Source organism: Hemitrygon akajei, chromosome 3, assembly GCF_048418815.1.
Source record: "Hemitrygon akajei chromosome 3, sHemAka1.3, whole genome shotgun sequence".
NCBI classification, from domain to species: domain Eukaryota; kingdom Metazoa; phylum Chordata; class Chondrichthyes; order Myliobatiformes; family Dasyatidae; genus Hemitrygon; species Hemitrygon akajei.
In genome coordinates this window covers 161,198,088-161,213,767 of record NC_133126.1, presented here as the reverse complement: position 1 = coordinate 161,213,767, position 15,680 = coordinate 161,198,088, and the positions used below count along the sequence as shown (strand labels likewise).

The following is a 15,680-nucleotide window of genomic DNA, read 5'->3' as shown; positions in this document are numbered from 1 at the left end:
GTTTAATTGAAGCACTGTCTTTGGAGAAAACTGACAACGTGAACCATTGTTCCACAAAGAAAGCAAAAAAATGGAGTAGAACTAAGGTAGTAAAATGTTCCCTCATCACTACCCTCCCAAATATCAAGAGCTGGGGAAACAAATGCCGCAATTTTGCAAATCTTTTAGTGATAGCTCTTAGAAATACATTGATATAACTTGAAAATATTTGGTGGTCAGATTGTATAAATTATCTGATCCAGCTCTAACATAACAGAACAAACACAAGAGGTGATTGATAAATTCATGGCCTAAGGTAGAAGGCGTCAATTTTAGAAAACCTAGCACATTTATTTTTCAACTTAGTCCAGCAGTTTTGGAACATATGGATTCCTTCTTTGTAAAACTAAATATTTAGTAAATAACTCATCGGGGTGATTGATAAGTTCATGGCCTAAGATTGAAGGAAATGGGTTATTAACTTCAAACTTTCTGCATAATCTCTCAAAGAGTTGACCTGCATGTGCATATAACAAGAGCTGTATAACTCATCTCCTTCTACCTTAGGCCACAAACATATCAATCACCCCTTCTGTGGACACTTCCTGGAGGTCCAAGGTTCTTATGGTCCATGACCGCTGGACTAAGTGTGTACATGTAGGAGGGAACTATCTGGAAAAATAAATGTGCTAGGTTTTCTAAAATTGGCTTCTTCTACCTTAGGCCACAAACTTATTGTAGTTATCTAGTTAGAAGTAACCATACAGGAGATATAAAAGAGATTAGTTTGATATTGACTAAATTCTATTCCTGCTAACATTTGGCAGACAAGTTCTGCACTAATACCATTGAAAAAAATTGAATTAAGTGTGCAACATGTTAGTTAAGACTTAAAAGTAAAGATGAGCATTCATGGAAGAATTTGCATTCTAATTCAATGCAAGCACATGGTTGTGTTGGTCAGTTGAGATGGTTGAGAATGACTGTCATTCTGAACTGTGAGCATCATGCACGCAGGCATTTCAGGTTTGGCGTTGTGGCAAGAAGTCAACAGTCATCCTGGTACTAAATCTCCAAGATACAGGACTCATGATGAAGCATTTCAGCCTGGAACATCGACTGGTTATTTCCTTCCATTGATGATGCCCGACTTGCTGAGTTCCTCCAGCAATTTGTTTGCATTCCTCAAGATTTCCAGCGCCTGTAGAATTTCTTGTGTGCACTAAAACCTGAGAATTGTTCCTGTCTCATACCAAGGAAGGATACCAAATTGTATGCCCTCTACAGTGGTCAATATCTCAGGAGAAGAGAAGAAACTTTGACACCCATGTTCCGGCCAATCATTTCACTAGCAGGTTTTGAAATTATCTTTAGTTGCTATGGTGCTTATCAAATGAAGTATAGTAGGAAACACAGTAATGGGGTAAACAACCTTATCAAGAGTTTTCAGAAGCAGAGGAGCTGTGCCTTTCCCAGTTGTGTAGAAGTAAATTGTGACAAGGTTGTTAAATTCCTTTCTTCTGGATTTTTCTCACTTATAAGGTAACTACATAACTGAATATACCAATTGTTATTTTAAGACTTTTGAGGGTTTATCTTAAAAATGTGTAGGTAATAAAAAATTATGCCTTTATGTTTTGATTGAAAGATAATTAATTATTTTTAGATTGAAATGAACTCTAAGTTAGTAAACCTCTCCAATTATTTTGAATTTTAAACATAGAGTTTTAAGCAATTTATGAATCCATTAAATAGATTTGTTAAGTGCTGACATGTACAGATATTTTTTCACTTATGAAATGATTGTGAACACTTATTTATTAGTTGTTGCTTTGTGTGAGCAGAAATCTTAGATATAGGGGAAGGAAGATGGTTTTAAAAAAGAATTACAGTCCAAAAGTGAGGTTCTCTGTTGGGAGATGGGTTAACTAAATCTGTCTGGCAGTGGCTGTGAGAATTCATTCATTTCCTAGTTGCACAGAATGACTTTGTATTCAACAGTGAATAACTCACCTTATGAGGATCCAAACTCTTTCGATAAACTACTGCCACAGGTCAGGAGTGGAGGAGTCTTCACCTGTCTGGAAGAATGCCGCTACAAAGAGTTATGTCTTTTCATGACCCCTCCTGCTTTCCTTATTCTCTTCTTTGGTTCTTTTCAGGCTTCTTTAAACTCCTCATGTGCTCTTCATTTGATCCTAACTTCTGAAGCTTTACATATATTTCCTCTCTGGACATCTCTTATCTTACTATCCCTGTCCTTCCATCTAACAGGAACGCACCTTTCCTGTGCTCTGTGAAATTGATCTTTAAACACTCCCCACATGTCTGAAGCAGCTACAAACAATTCAAGAGCATCCTGGGCAAATCAGCCCACTCTTGCCTTCATTCAGCACTCTAAAGGGTCATTATGTACAAACAGCATTTAGTGGTTTCAGTGCGTACCATCTCCAAAATCCCCAGTGTTACCTGCCTGGAATACTCTGATAGCACCTTTCAAAACCTCAACAAAGGTAGCAGAGATGAGGGATCACCATCACCTGCAGATGTTCCTCTAATTAGATGCTTTCCTGGCCTGATACTTACAATGAGATTCACCTTCAATGAGATATACTCAGAAGATGAAATGTACTGGGACGTCATCGTTGAGAATGGCAGCTTAAGTCACTAGCTCCTCCGGAAAAATGAGTATTAAGCTCCGTTAACCCATCAAATATAATATTTTTTGAAAATATTTGAACGGATAAGAGAGGCAAGAATGGGGAAAAAGAATGGAAATAAAAAAAGCGACACTGCGGAGCCTGCAGATGAGAGGAGTGCAGCGAGCGGCTCTCCTACCCGACCACGTGCTAGCGAGGTGGACACTGGGCCTCGTTCAGGTGAAGCGGTGAATATGATCGAAATTCTGAAAGAGATAAGGGAGTTCCAGAAAGATATAAAGCAGCAGCTACATGATATTAAGTCAGAGCTCACCAACGTCAATCAGAAAATAGCGGTGGCAGAGACTTGAATTGGGAAGGAGGAAGATCGCGTTCAAAACGTGGAATGGATACTGAGTAAGATGATAAAAATATTAAATCACCAAGACGGTAAACTGCTTGACCTGGAGGGAAGATCACAGCGGAAAAATATCAGAATATACAACGTTCCCGAAGGAGCGGAGGGCTCGTCCATGACGGCGTTTGTCAGAAGGTTGCTGCGGGATGCGCTCGAACTTCCCTCAACTATGGAGCTGGAAACTGAGAGAGCACATCGTGCGCTCGTCCCGAAGCCTACCCGAGATAGAGCAGAGGAGCCACGCTCAATAATAATTAAGTTCCTTCGGTACAGTACCAAGGTGGAGATTCTACCAAGGGCCTGGGGTAAGAAGAGGGTGTTTTTAGATGATAAATTAATATATTTCGACCAAAATTACCCGCTCCCCCGCCGTCCTGCAGAAACGTAAAGAATACTCTGAAGTAAAGTGAATACTAAAGCAAGAAAGGATTAGATTTCAAACTCTGTACCCTGCTAAACATCAAGTGTTTTATCGAGATGGGATCCAACTGTATCAGGCAGCGGAAGAGGCGACTACAGACATGAAGGCCAGAGGGTTGTCCGTCAGCGTGATCAAACCGAGGGAAAGCCTGGCAGAGGAATTATCCCGCTCCCCTTGGGAAATAGTGCGAGAATCAAGAAGGCAGGAGACGGGATGAGGCCGAGAGAAGTATATTAGGATGCGACTGGGAGTTTTCCAAAGACAGCCCTCACCCTCTCCAGAAGAGCCATAAGGTTTGGCTAACTTCACACATGTTAAGAAGCTAAACGGAAGCAAAAGTAGATGGTGATAGGCCTATCTCGAGAAATACTTATTATAATGTGGATTCTATATTACTTAGTTGTTATTCTTTATTTGCTCACTTACTCCTTTTTCCCCACCAAAATGAAAATATATATATGTGTGCATATACGTGTATGTATGTAACTCATATCTATATATATATATATATATATATTTATGTGTCTGTGTATATATATATGAGGAGTACACAGGGAAATCTTTTCTGTGTAATGGATTTGGTCACTGACTTTTATGAATACTGCAATGGGGGCCCTCAACTTGCAAGTAGAAGGGGTTATCCCCCACAGCTAGACATTTCCTCTATCTCAACGCAGGGTCATCTACCAGAGACCTCAGCCTTGGAATCACACATTCGTTGCCATTTTTGTTATTATTTGCATTTCCTGGTTCTTATTTGTTCAGGGAGTAGATCGATTAAGTTTTATTCTGCTAATTTCAATGATACATTGACAGATAAATACAGATGGCTAAGGACAAATTAAAATTCATTTCTTTTAATGTCAATGGGCTATTAAATCCAATCAAACATAATAGAACTTTATCCAAAATGAAAAAAGAACAAGCCCATGTAGTATATTTACAGGAAACTCATTTATGTGATAATGAGCATAGAAATCTAAAGAGAATGGGCTTCACTAATTTGTTTTTCTCCTCATATAAATCAGGAATAGGAGAGGAGTTGCTATTCTTATCTCAAGTAAGCTAAATTTTGAAAAAGTATTTGAAATGGGAGATAAGGAGGGCAGATATATTCTGGTAAGGGAGATTATAGACAGAAATTCAGTTACTCTATTGAATATATACGTACCTCTGGGAAGTGATATTAGTTTCTTTCAGAAAATTACTGATATTATGGTAGCGGAAACAGAAGGTCTCCTGATATGTGGGGGAGACTTAAATTTACATTGAATATATACGCACCTCCGGGAAGTGATATTAGTTTCTTTTAGAAAATTACTGATATTATGGTAGCGGAAACAGAAGGACTCCTGATATGTGGGGGAGACTTAAATTTACAATTACAACCAAACTTAGACCCTTCCAATAGAAAAACCTATGAAACAAAATCTTTACATAAGAAAGTTAATACACTTTTTGAGGATGTTGGTTTAATTGATATATGGAGGGACCTTTTTCCCGACAGAAGGGATTACACTCATTATTCTGCTTCCCATTCTGTATATACAAGAATAGACTATTTCATAACATTTGGAAAAGACAAAGACAAAATAAACACCTGTGGAATTGGGATAATAGATGTAAGTGACCATGCACCTATATATTTATCTGTTGATTTTGACCTACAACCAAAGAATACTATTTGGAAACTAAATTCGAGTCTACTCAATGATCCGTACTTTAAGGAACAAATTAAAAAAGAAATTGGTCTCTACTTAAAATTTAATGATAATGGAGAGGTTTCACCTCCCATTTTATGGGATACTCTGAAGGCTGTCTTCAGAGGGAAAATTACAGCGATATCTTCATATAAGAAAAAAATAAAACATTAGAGGAATTACAAAATAGGCTGAAGGAACTTGAGAAAAAACACAAATTGAATTTGGCACAGGATACATTAGGGGAAATTAGAAAAATTAGGAATGAAATTAATAGTTTGGCTACGTCAGAAATCAGGAAAAATTTAATGTTTCTGAAACAGAGACATTATGAAAATGGATCAAAATCTATGAAAGTACTGGCATGAAAACTGGAAAAAAATGATAGCAGAAAATACAATTCACAGAATTAAGGACCCAAGAACGAAAATGATAAAAAATAAGCTAAGTGAAATTCAAGAAGCTTTTGAAGTGTTTTACAAAACTTTATATTCCAAAGTTCCAGGGAGAAGCATAACCCAAATTGACACCTTCTTGAATTCTCTAGAGTTACCCACTTTAAGTGAAGAACAAAATAGAACGATGACTGCTGACATAACTGAAGTTGAATTAAAAGCTGCAATTAGTAGGCTTAAATTAAGCAAGTCACCAGGATCAGATGGGTATATGGCAGAGTGGTACAAAGAATTTAAAAATGAGTTAATTCCTGTTTTACTTCCCACACTGAACTGGGCTCTAAAAAAGGCACAAATGCCACCCAGTTGGAAGGAAGCGATAATCTCAGCTATACCGAAAGAGGGCAAGGATAAAATGGAATGCAGGTCATTTAGACCAATATCCGTTCTTAATGTAGATTATAGATAATTTACCTCCATCATGGCCAAACGATTAGAGGAGTTTCTACCCATCCTGATACACAATGATCAGACAGGTTTTATACGACAACGCCAAACACAAGACAATATACGAAGGACACTTCACATCATGGATCATATACAAAAAAATAAAATCGAAGCAATAGTGGTGAGTGTGGACACTGAAAAGGCATTTGATTTGGTTAATTGGAATTTTCTTTACAGAGTTTTACATACATTTGGTTTCCAAGACACAATTATTAAAACTACAGACATTATATGACAACCTGACTGCTAGCATTAAAATCAATGGATATTTATCAAATAGTCTTACCCTAGAAAGGGGCATGAGACAGGGTTGTGCATGGTCACCGCTACTCTTCGCATTATATCTGGAACCATTAGCTCAATACATCAGACAAAATGAAGATATCAGGGGAATTACTATTAAAGGGACAGAGCATAAATTGGCTTGTTACGCAGATGACATTTTGATCTGTCTAGGGCAACCAACATACTCTTTACCTAAATTGATGCAATCCTTTGAACAATATGGTCAATTATCAGGATGCAAGATCAACATAGATAAAACCCAATTACTTTCATATTACTATAGCCCACCAAGAGAAATTGAAAGTAGATACCCCTGGGCTTAGCACACAGTCTTTCAAATATTTGGGCATTATTATGCCAAAAGATTTGGCAAAATTATCAGAATGTAATTATCGGCCTTTATATAAAAAAAATTAAGGAAGATGTAGCAAGATGGAACCTAATTCCTTTTTTCAGTCTCAGTTCAAGGATTGAGTCTATTAAAATGAATGTACTGCCCAGACTGTTATATCTCTTTCAGACCCTACCAATAGAGATTAATCAAAATCAATTCAATGAATGGAACAAGATGCTATCAAGGTATATTTGGCAGGGTAAAAGGCCTAGAGTTTGTCTCAAAACTTTGCAGTTAGCAAAGGAAAAGGGGGGATGGGGCTTACCTTCTCTTAGAGATTATTATTTTGCAGCACAGTTGAGAGCTGTGATATGTTGGTGCAACCCATCATATGACGCTCAATGGAAAAACATTGAGGAGTGGGTACTTCCCATCCCCATACAAGCAATTTTAGCTGATAACAAACAGCAAAGGTCCATAAATACTATTGATAACCCATGGGTAAAATTGACACTTAAAATATGGAAAACTAGTATAAAAGAATATATTCTAGAGGACGATATTGCAATTCTTAAATGGTGTGCATATGACTCAGATTTTACACCAAATAAATTGGATGCTAGATTTAAGGACTGGACAGCTAAAGGAATAACAGTTCTTTGCAACATAATGAAAGAAGGAACACTGTTCAGTTTTGAAATGCTTAAAGAGAAACACTTATTAGAAAAACAAGATTTTTATCGGTATTTACAGATGCGACAATATGTTAATAAGACGCTTAAAAATGTAACCAAGGCAAATAACATGCTTGATAGAGCTCTTTAGAAAAGCATATAATTCAGATAATGGTAGTAGAATCATTTCAAGCATGTATAAGGGGTTGTCAAATCTTAAAACACATTTGACTTTATATTTTAAAACAAAATGGGAGAAGGAAGGAGGGATAATTATATCTGAGGAAGAATGGGCAATAATATGGAGATATAAATGGAAGTGTACCAGTTCACGGAAATGGAGAGAGTTTGGATGGAAAAACTTGATAAGATATTTTATTACACCCTCTCAGAAATCCCATTATGATAGTAACCTCCTTGTTAGCTGGAGAAATTGTGGAAATCAAAATTCAAATCATTATCATATGTTTTGGGACTGCACTGTTATCAAAAACTATTGGAGGGGGATACACAATGCCCTACAAGACATCTTTAAATGTGAAATACCCTTGCAGAGTAAGACCATATATTTTGGATATATACCTCGAATGGTTGAAAAGAGATAAATATTTAATGACTATACTGTTGGTGGCTGGTAAAAAGACTCTTACTAGGAAATGGTTATCACAGGAGAGCCCAAATTTAAATACCTGGATGGAAATTACAATGGACGTTTACGAAATGGAGAAGATAGCAGCATCTGTTAATCATAAGCTGGAACAATTTGATTCATACTGGGAAAAATGGTTTACCTACATAATGCCTCATAGGCCTGATTTTATTCTGACAAATCAATGAATCTGTTGTTAAAAAGAAAAGAATCACTCCCTACTTGTACATAGTTCTTTCCTTGTGCTTGTTTTTTCCTTCCGCTCTTTTCTATAAGTGTATACCTCAGATAAATACTTTGTGGAGATTTGTGACATATATGATTATATGATATATATGCACAATGTCTGAAATACATTTTATGGAAATGTTTGTTTGATGATGAACTTCAATAAAAAAATAAATTTAAAAAAAAACTGAAATGTACTGGAATCATTCCAGTGTAGAAGGATGCTGGTTGCCTTGTGTGTAGTGGAGAAGTTGCATTCATTCTTCATAGAACAGTGAGGGTTGAGCAATCCATAGTAAAATTTAAAATTATACGAAGTCTGGACAGAAAGGACAGAGAGAATTTACACAAATCACAACGACGGTCAAGAATCTGAATGAAAAAGCTGAACAGCAGAAGAACCAAACTGACATGAGGAAAAGTGTCAGTGTGCATTGAGTAGTTGGGATCTGTGACGTGGAGTCAGAGGGAGGAGTGAATGGAGATTCAATCATATTGCACAACAGGGAAATGGATGTCATTTTGGAGGTTAAAAGAATTCGATTTTACAGAGAGAGATCGGGAAAGGAGGACAACTGGGTTTTCTTGCAGATCCAGAGTGAACATGAGTGGAATTTTTTGGTTTTTGACTCCCAATCTCCCCTCCAACAGCACAAATCTAATGATTCATAACTGCCCTATTGGAAACTTGTTGCTATTTTATTGCTTCTCTTATAGGGTTCTTGTCCGTGGTTCAGGATAGGTTTGCCTCATTGAGGCAGGGAAATGATATTATGGTGAAGTAACTATGGCTGACAAGAGATATGGAACATCTAGTGAAGAGGAAGAAAGAAACATACCTGAGGTTTAGGAAGCATAGATCATACAGGGCTCTGAGGAGTTATAAGGTGGCCAGGAAGGTGTTTAAGAAGGGAATTAGGACAATGATAAAGGAATATTTGAAGGCCTCAGTGAGTATGATTAAAGAAACCAACAAGGCATGATATACATACATGAAGAACAGTGATGATAGGATGATATACATACATGAAGAACAGTGATGATAGATCTGATGAGGAATAAAAGAGGAAATGTGCCTAGAGTCTGAAGAAATTTAATCTGTATTATTATTTAAGAAACTGATATAAAATTAAAACAGACATTATATTCTAATATCAGTCCACTCCATAAATATGAAGTACTTATTTTCTAAACACGCTTATCTTTTTACTTCACAGGAACATGACTTCCAAATGGTTTTTGGGTATTCTGACTCTGTGCACTTTTGCGACTTGCTCTTCTGATTGTGAATTCAAAAAAGAAGTCTTTGTTTGTAACAAAAGATCCATGAAGGAAATGCCAGCGAATATACCTTCCAATGTAACAGAAATACACGTGATGAATACTAATATTAGCACATTAAGATCTGGAGCCTTTAAGAATTATCCTGCAACAGTGAAGAGGATTGATTTTATGAATAATTTAATATCGACAATAGAAATTGGGGCCCTGGATGGTCTCAGTAATCTCACTCATCTTGAGGTAGATGGTAGCTCACTGGAAACATTGAATGTTGGGGTTTTTGACAACCTTCCACAACTGAAGAATCTCTTCCTGACAACAAATCGTATTAAGAATCTAGAAAAGGGATTATTTGATAAACTTCTGAAATTAGAGGAACTGCGTTTGTTTGACAATAGCTTACGCGAGATTCCAAGTGGAATATTTGACAAACTTTCACAGCTTCAAAAATTGCATATAGGAGGAAATCAGATAAAGAATCTTCCTCCACGAATATTTGATAATGTTAGAAAACTCAAAGTTCTTCGACTTCACAATAATCAGATTGCTAATCTCACAACAGGTATTTTTGACCATCTCTCAGAACTCACTGAGCTTTCTTTGAGTAGGAATAGTATTTCACATCTCCCATCTGACATTTTTTCTAAACTTATTATGTTAGAAAAGTTGTTTTTGGAGTCAAACTCCATCACAGAACTTCCTGAAGGGATTTTGAACAATTTGACAAAATTATCTCGCCTGAAACTGGACTCTAACATGATCTCCAGTCTTCCTGCTAATGTATTTGAATTCACTCCAAAACTCATTGAACTTTCCTTGACAGAAAACAAACTTCTCACTCTTCCTGATAATGTGTTCAGTAAACTGTCTAACCTGACTAAACTTCGACTGAGCAAGAACCAGATCTCAACTATTGGAAAGAAAGCTTTCAGTGGCCTTAAACAATTGAGTGATCTTCAGCTGCAAGGAAACAATATTAGCACGTTGGACAATGAAGTTTTTGAAGAATTATCCAAGTTGAAAAAGCTGAATCTTGCCAATAATCAGTTGTCTAATATACCTAATGGAACCTTTAATAATTTGCGGTCTCTTTCTCCCCGTGGACTCGATCTGCTAAATAACACCTTTGTTTGCAACTGTCAACTAATATACCTGAGAAAGTGGATGAAGGCAAATGAAAGGAGAGTAAAATCAGTGAGTAAATTGTTATGTTGATAGAGCTGGATTGACTATTCTATTTTTAAAAGAGGAAGAATTTATCTGTTTAACTACAATGGCACTAACTACTATTCCATAAGTTGCAACTTTGATGACTACGTTATTAACTGCCGTGAATACCTTTACAACAGAAGGAATTATCACAACAGAAACTTCAAATCCTATTGTGACTACAGTGTTATCTACTCCCAGTACAACAGAACTCACAACAGAACAGGCATCCACATCCGGCATTTCAACACATATTACGACTACAGTGTTATCTACTCCCTGTACCACAAAGACTACAGAACAGACCACCACTCCAGAAACTTTAACACCTAGTTTGATTATGGAGTTAGCTACTCCCGGTACAACTGAACTAACAGAACAGACAACAATATCTGGCATTTCAACACATAATAGGTAGGACCTTCGGGTCAAACAGTGTGTACGCTAGGTTACTATAGCAAGTGAGAGAAGATATTTCTGCACCTCTGGTGATGATCTTTGCATCCTCACTTGCATAGGAATAGTACCAAAAAACTAGAGGGTGGTAAATGCAAAATAGTATTTCACAGCTCCCTTTTGAACTGCCTGAAGGGATTTTGAACAATTTGACAAAAATAACTCGCTTGAAACTGGACTCTAACATGATCTCCAGTCTTCCTGCTAATGCATTTGAATGCACTTCAAAGATCGTTGAACTTTCCTTGATTAAAAAAAAACTTCTTGCTCCATTTTGCAGCGAATGGAGTGAGTTGCGTTTTCACTGCGGCTCTACTTTTTATACCTTACGTTCCACTGATCGATCCGTTTTAAGTTTGAAGATTTATTATTTTTGTTGAAGGATTTATGACTTAACTACGATGGCAGGAAGTCAATCCTGTATTGAATTGAGAGGTGCCAAGACCCTTCCCGAAACGGAACCAACGGAACAAATAAAGAAATAGGAGGAACTTTTTACTTTAGAAAAAATACTCTCTTGAATACAAGATATGAAACTTGAATTTGGTTCGCTTAACACTAAGATTGATAAACTGACAGATGCTAACAGAAAACTTGAAAAATCCTTCTCTACTGTTCAAGAATCTTTGAAGAATTTGGATTTTCAATTTCAGACGCTCAAACAGACTACTTATCGAATTGAGAAGGAACAGGAATCATTCAGGCAAACTATTAACGAGCAAGAATTGAAGATGTCATCTATGGAAAAGAAAATTAATGATGTTACTTTGGAGCTATCAAGAACGAAGAAAAAAACAATTGATTTAGACAGTAGAATGCGCAGGAGGAATTTACGTATATTGGGCTTGCCTGAAAATACTGAAACTGGTGACCTGTTAAAGGTTCTTTTCAGATATACTATATTCACTTTTTAATGAGATTCTTGAAGCAAACCCTGTACTCAATAGAGCTCATCGAATTCCAAGATCTAGACCCTCAACCAAATTACATCCACAACCACTCATACTTTGCTTGCACTATTTTACAACCAAAGAAGCTATACTCCAAGAGGCAAGGAAAAGGGGTAAGCTAATCTACAATACAACAGAAATTCGTATAGTGGAGGACTTTGCTCCTGAGATTTTTGCCGAAAGAAGGAAATACCGGGAATTGATGGTTGAATTATATAAAAGAAAATGTCGCCCGTCGTACGTTATCAAGCACGTCTAATAATTTTTCCACCTGACTCTCAGCCACAAAAGATTAAACCTCCAGACAAAGGCTGGGAATTTATTAAAGGATTTAAATCTTTGCTGAATGTAACTTGAATAGGTAATTCCGAGCTGGGAGATGTTTATAGATGCTTTGAGGAAAGTCTGTTTTATGCTTTATGTATGTCCATACAGGACTTGGCTGATTTAATTTTTTTGATTTTTTAATAATTAGTATATATTTACAGTTACTTTGAAGAAAATCTGTTCCACATTTTATATGTCCACACAGGACCTGGTTGATTTAGTTTTTTTCTCTCACTTGCCTTAATATTAATATAGCTTTGGGTTTGATATATATATATATATATATATACATACTTGTTTTTTGCATGAGTTGTAAGTTTTTTAAAAAAAAACTTCAGTCATAATATATTATTTGCTTGGCTTTATTCTTTTCTGAATACATGATTAATATACTTTAGATGAATTTAAGATGGCTGTCGCCAGTTATGTTTTAACTATTGTTAGACATAACATTACAACATTTGAAATTTGCTCATCTCTTTTATTATGTCTAAGATCGGTGCGGTAAACATATAACTTTGTTAATACAGCTGCAAAATGGAGACTGAGGTTAAAGGTCATAGGTTTAGCATGCGATCTTCCTATTGGATTGCTTCTCGGGCTTTGGGGGAGAGGGGTGGGGCTATTAGAATAGTTTTTTTCTCGACTGGGCAGTTCTGAGAGGTTATATCTTGTATCAATCATGTCGTTACTTCTGGTCAAGTCAGTGCTGTTGCTTTCCTTTGGATCTAGTTTGCGTTTGCGCAATAGCTTTCTCTATAAAATTTTAAATTAATTCTTAAACATGGATGCTAATAAGATTAATATAATTTCTTGGAATTTGAATGGCATGAACCATCTTATTAAGTGTAAAAAGATTTTTAAGAAATTAAAAACACTTCATGCAGATATTATTTTTGCACAAGAAACTCATGTACGGGGACAGGTTTTTTAATTCTGGAAGGGCCCTTTATTCATTCTTTATCAATAAATAAAGTTAGAGGGGTATCTATTTTTGTTAACTCTCAAATCCCTTTTGTACATTTTTATACTGTTACTGATTTGATTGGAAGATATTTAATTGTCACTGGTTTATTATGCAGCGAAAAGATAGCTTTGGTGTGAGTTTATGCACCTAATTCAGACAGTCCTGAAATTCTTAAGAAGCTATTTTTCACGCTCCCGGATCTAAATGAATATAAGTTGATTATAGGCAGTGACTTTAACTGTTGTCTTAACCCATCGATTGACAGGTCATCAACCAATTCGTTGCTTTCTAATAAAGCAAATATTCCTATAAAAATATTCCTTTCTATCAGAATACGGCTTGGTCAATAGCTGGAGATATAAACACCCCAATGACAAAGATTTTTCTTTTTCTTCACACATTCATCAAAAATATTCAAGAAATTTGTCTTTAATTTAGGTGCTTTTTTGTTAAATTCTCTTCCTTTGTAGCATATTGTTATTGTATGCTTAACCTTGCTCTGTATTAATGCTCCTCACTGGGATTTGGGGTTTTTAATTTTGTAAAATGTTTTGAAAAACTAATAAAAAAATAAAAAATAATTCAAGAATTGATTATTTTTTTCTAGATACACGATTGTTGTATTCCGTTGCTGATTGTGCATATGACGTCATTGCGCGGTTGGATCACGTACCTTTGAAATTAACTTTGAGGCTCTTTGATAACATTTTGAAAATGTCACACTGGAGATTGAATCCCGTATTGTTACAAGATCCAACTTTTGTTAGTTTTATCAAGCAGCAAATTTCTTTATTCTTTGAACTTAATACAACGGAAGGTATGTCAAATTTGGTTATATGGGATACAATGAAATCCTTTCTTAGGGGACAGATAATTTCATATTCAGCAGGTTTAAGAAGGAAAATCAAAGCGGAACTTTTAGTGATTACAAATAAAATTAGAGAGATAGATAAAGCGTCATCAGTAAGACCTAGTGAAGATCTATATAAGGAAAGGGTTGAACTCGAAACACAGCATGATCTGCATCTGACCTTCCCCATTGAGCAGCAAATTTTTAATTCCAAAGGTCATTTTGTATACCTGGTGATAAATCAGGTAAATTGCTGCCTGATCAGTTGAAGGCAAATATGGTCAGAAGACAGATTTTGAAAATACGTAGACCAGATAGAACTGAAACATTAGACCCTCATGAAATTAATAAGATATTTATGGATTTCTATTCTAATCTTTATAAATCTGAATTCTCTGATAATACTGTCATTATTAATAGATTTTTGCAAAAATTAAATGTACCTAAAATTTTTATTCAAGATATTAATACACTAGATGTTCCTATTAAACAAGAGGAAATAACTAGGGCTATATCCTCTATGCAACTAGAGAAAGCTCCAGGACCAGATGGATATACAATGGAATTTTATAAGACCTTTACTGAAATGCTTACATCACATCTTTGTCAAACTTTCATTGATTCTATATCCTTTGGGAATCTTCCAAAAACTTTTTATGAGGCATCAATTTCATTGATTCCTAAAAAAGGAAAAGATCGATCTGAATGTGCCTCCTATAGACCAATTTCCTTATTGAATGTGGATCTTAAAATTCTCCCTAAGATTCTGGCCAATAGGCTTGAGAATAATTTGCTCACTGTTATTTCAAATGATCAAACTGGATTTATTAAAAATAGGTATTCATGTTTTAATATTTGAAGATTGTTAAATATTATTTATTCTCCCTCAGTTAAAGAATCTGAATGTATTGTTTCTCTCGATGCAGAGAAAGCTTTTGATAGGGTGGAATGGACTTAGTTATTTCAGGTTTTGGAGAGATTTAATTTTGGTCTGGGATTTATTTCCTGTATCAAACTGATCTAAAAGCCCCGATGGCTGCAGTTATAACTAACAATCAAAAATCTCCTTATTTTAGACTATATAGTGGAACCTGTCAGGGTTGTCCTCTTAGTCCTTTATTATTTAATTTGGTTTTAGAACCACTTGCTATTGCTCTTAGGCATTCCAACTCTGTTCCGGGTATTAAGAGAGGGGATAAAGTACATAAGGTTTCATTATACGCAGATGATTTATTAGTTTACATTTCAGACCCTAGGAAATCTATTCCCTCTATGTTATCCATATTTACTGAATTTAGTACTTTCTCTGGATATAAACGTGAATTATTTCCTATTAATAATTAATCTGATCATTATGATCAAATACCTTTTTATATTGCTAAAATTATTTTATCTATCTTGTTTAAAATAA

The 15,680-nt window shown here is 35.7% G+C and overlaps 1 protein-coding gene across 1 annotated transcript; it reads left to right on the top strand.

Moving 5' to 3' along the window:
- The first annotated feature begins 1,427 nt into the window (after window positions 1-1,427).
- On the top strand, window positions 1,428-13,913 carry LOC140725561 (uncharacterized). The gene is made up of 2 exons (XM_073041175.1): window positions 1,428-1,521; window positions 9,447-13,913. Exon 2 carries the CDS (start codon window positions 9,451-9,453, stop codon window positions 10,723-10,725), a length of 1,275 nt encoding a protein of 424 aa, XP_072897276.1. The 5' UTR covers window positions 1,428-1,521; window positions 9,447-9,450; the 3' UTR covers window positions 10,726-13,913.
- Window positions 13,914-15,680: the final 1,767 nt, after the last annotated feature.

Coding starts and splice junctions, on each gene's coding strand:
- LOC140725561 (XM_073041175.1), top strand. CDS start 9,451: ATGACTTCCAAATGGTTTTTGGGTATTCTGACTCTGTGCACTTTTGCG.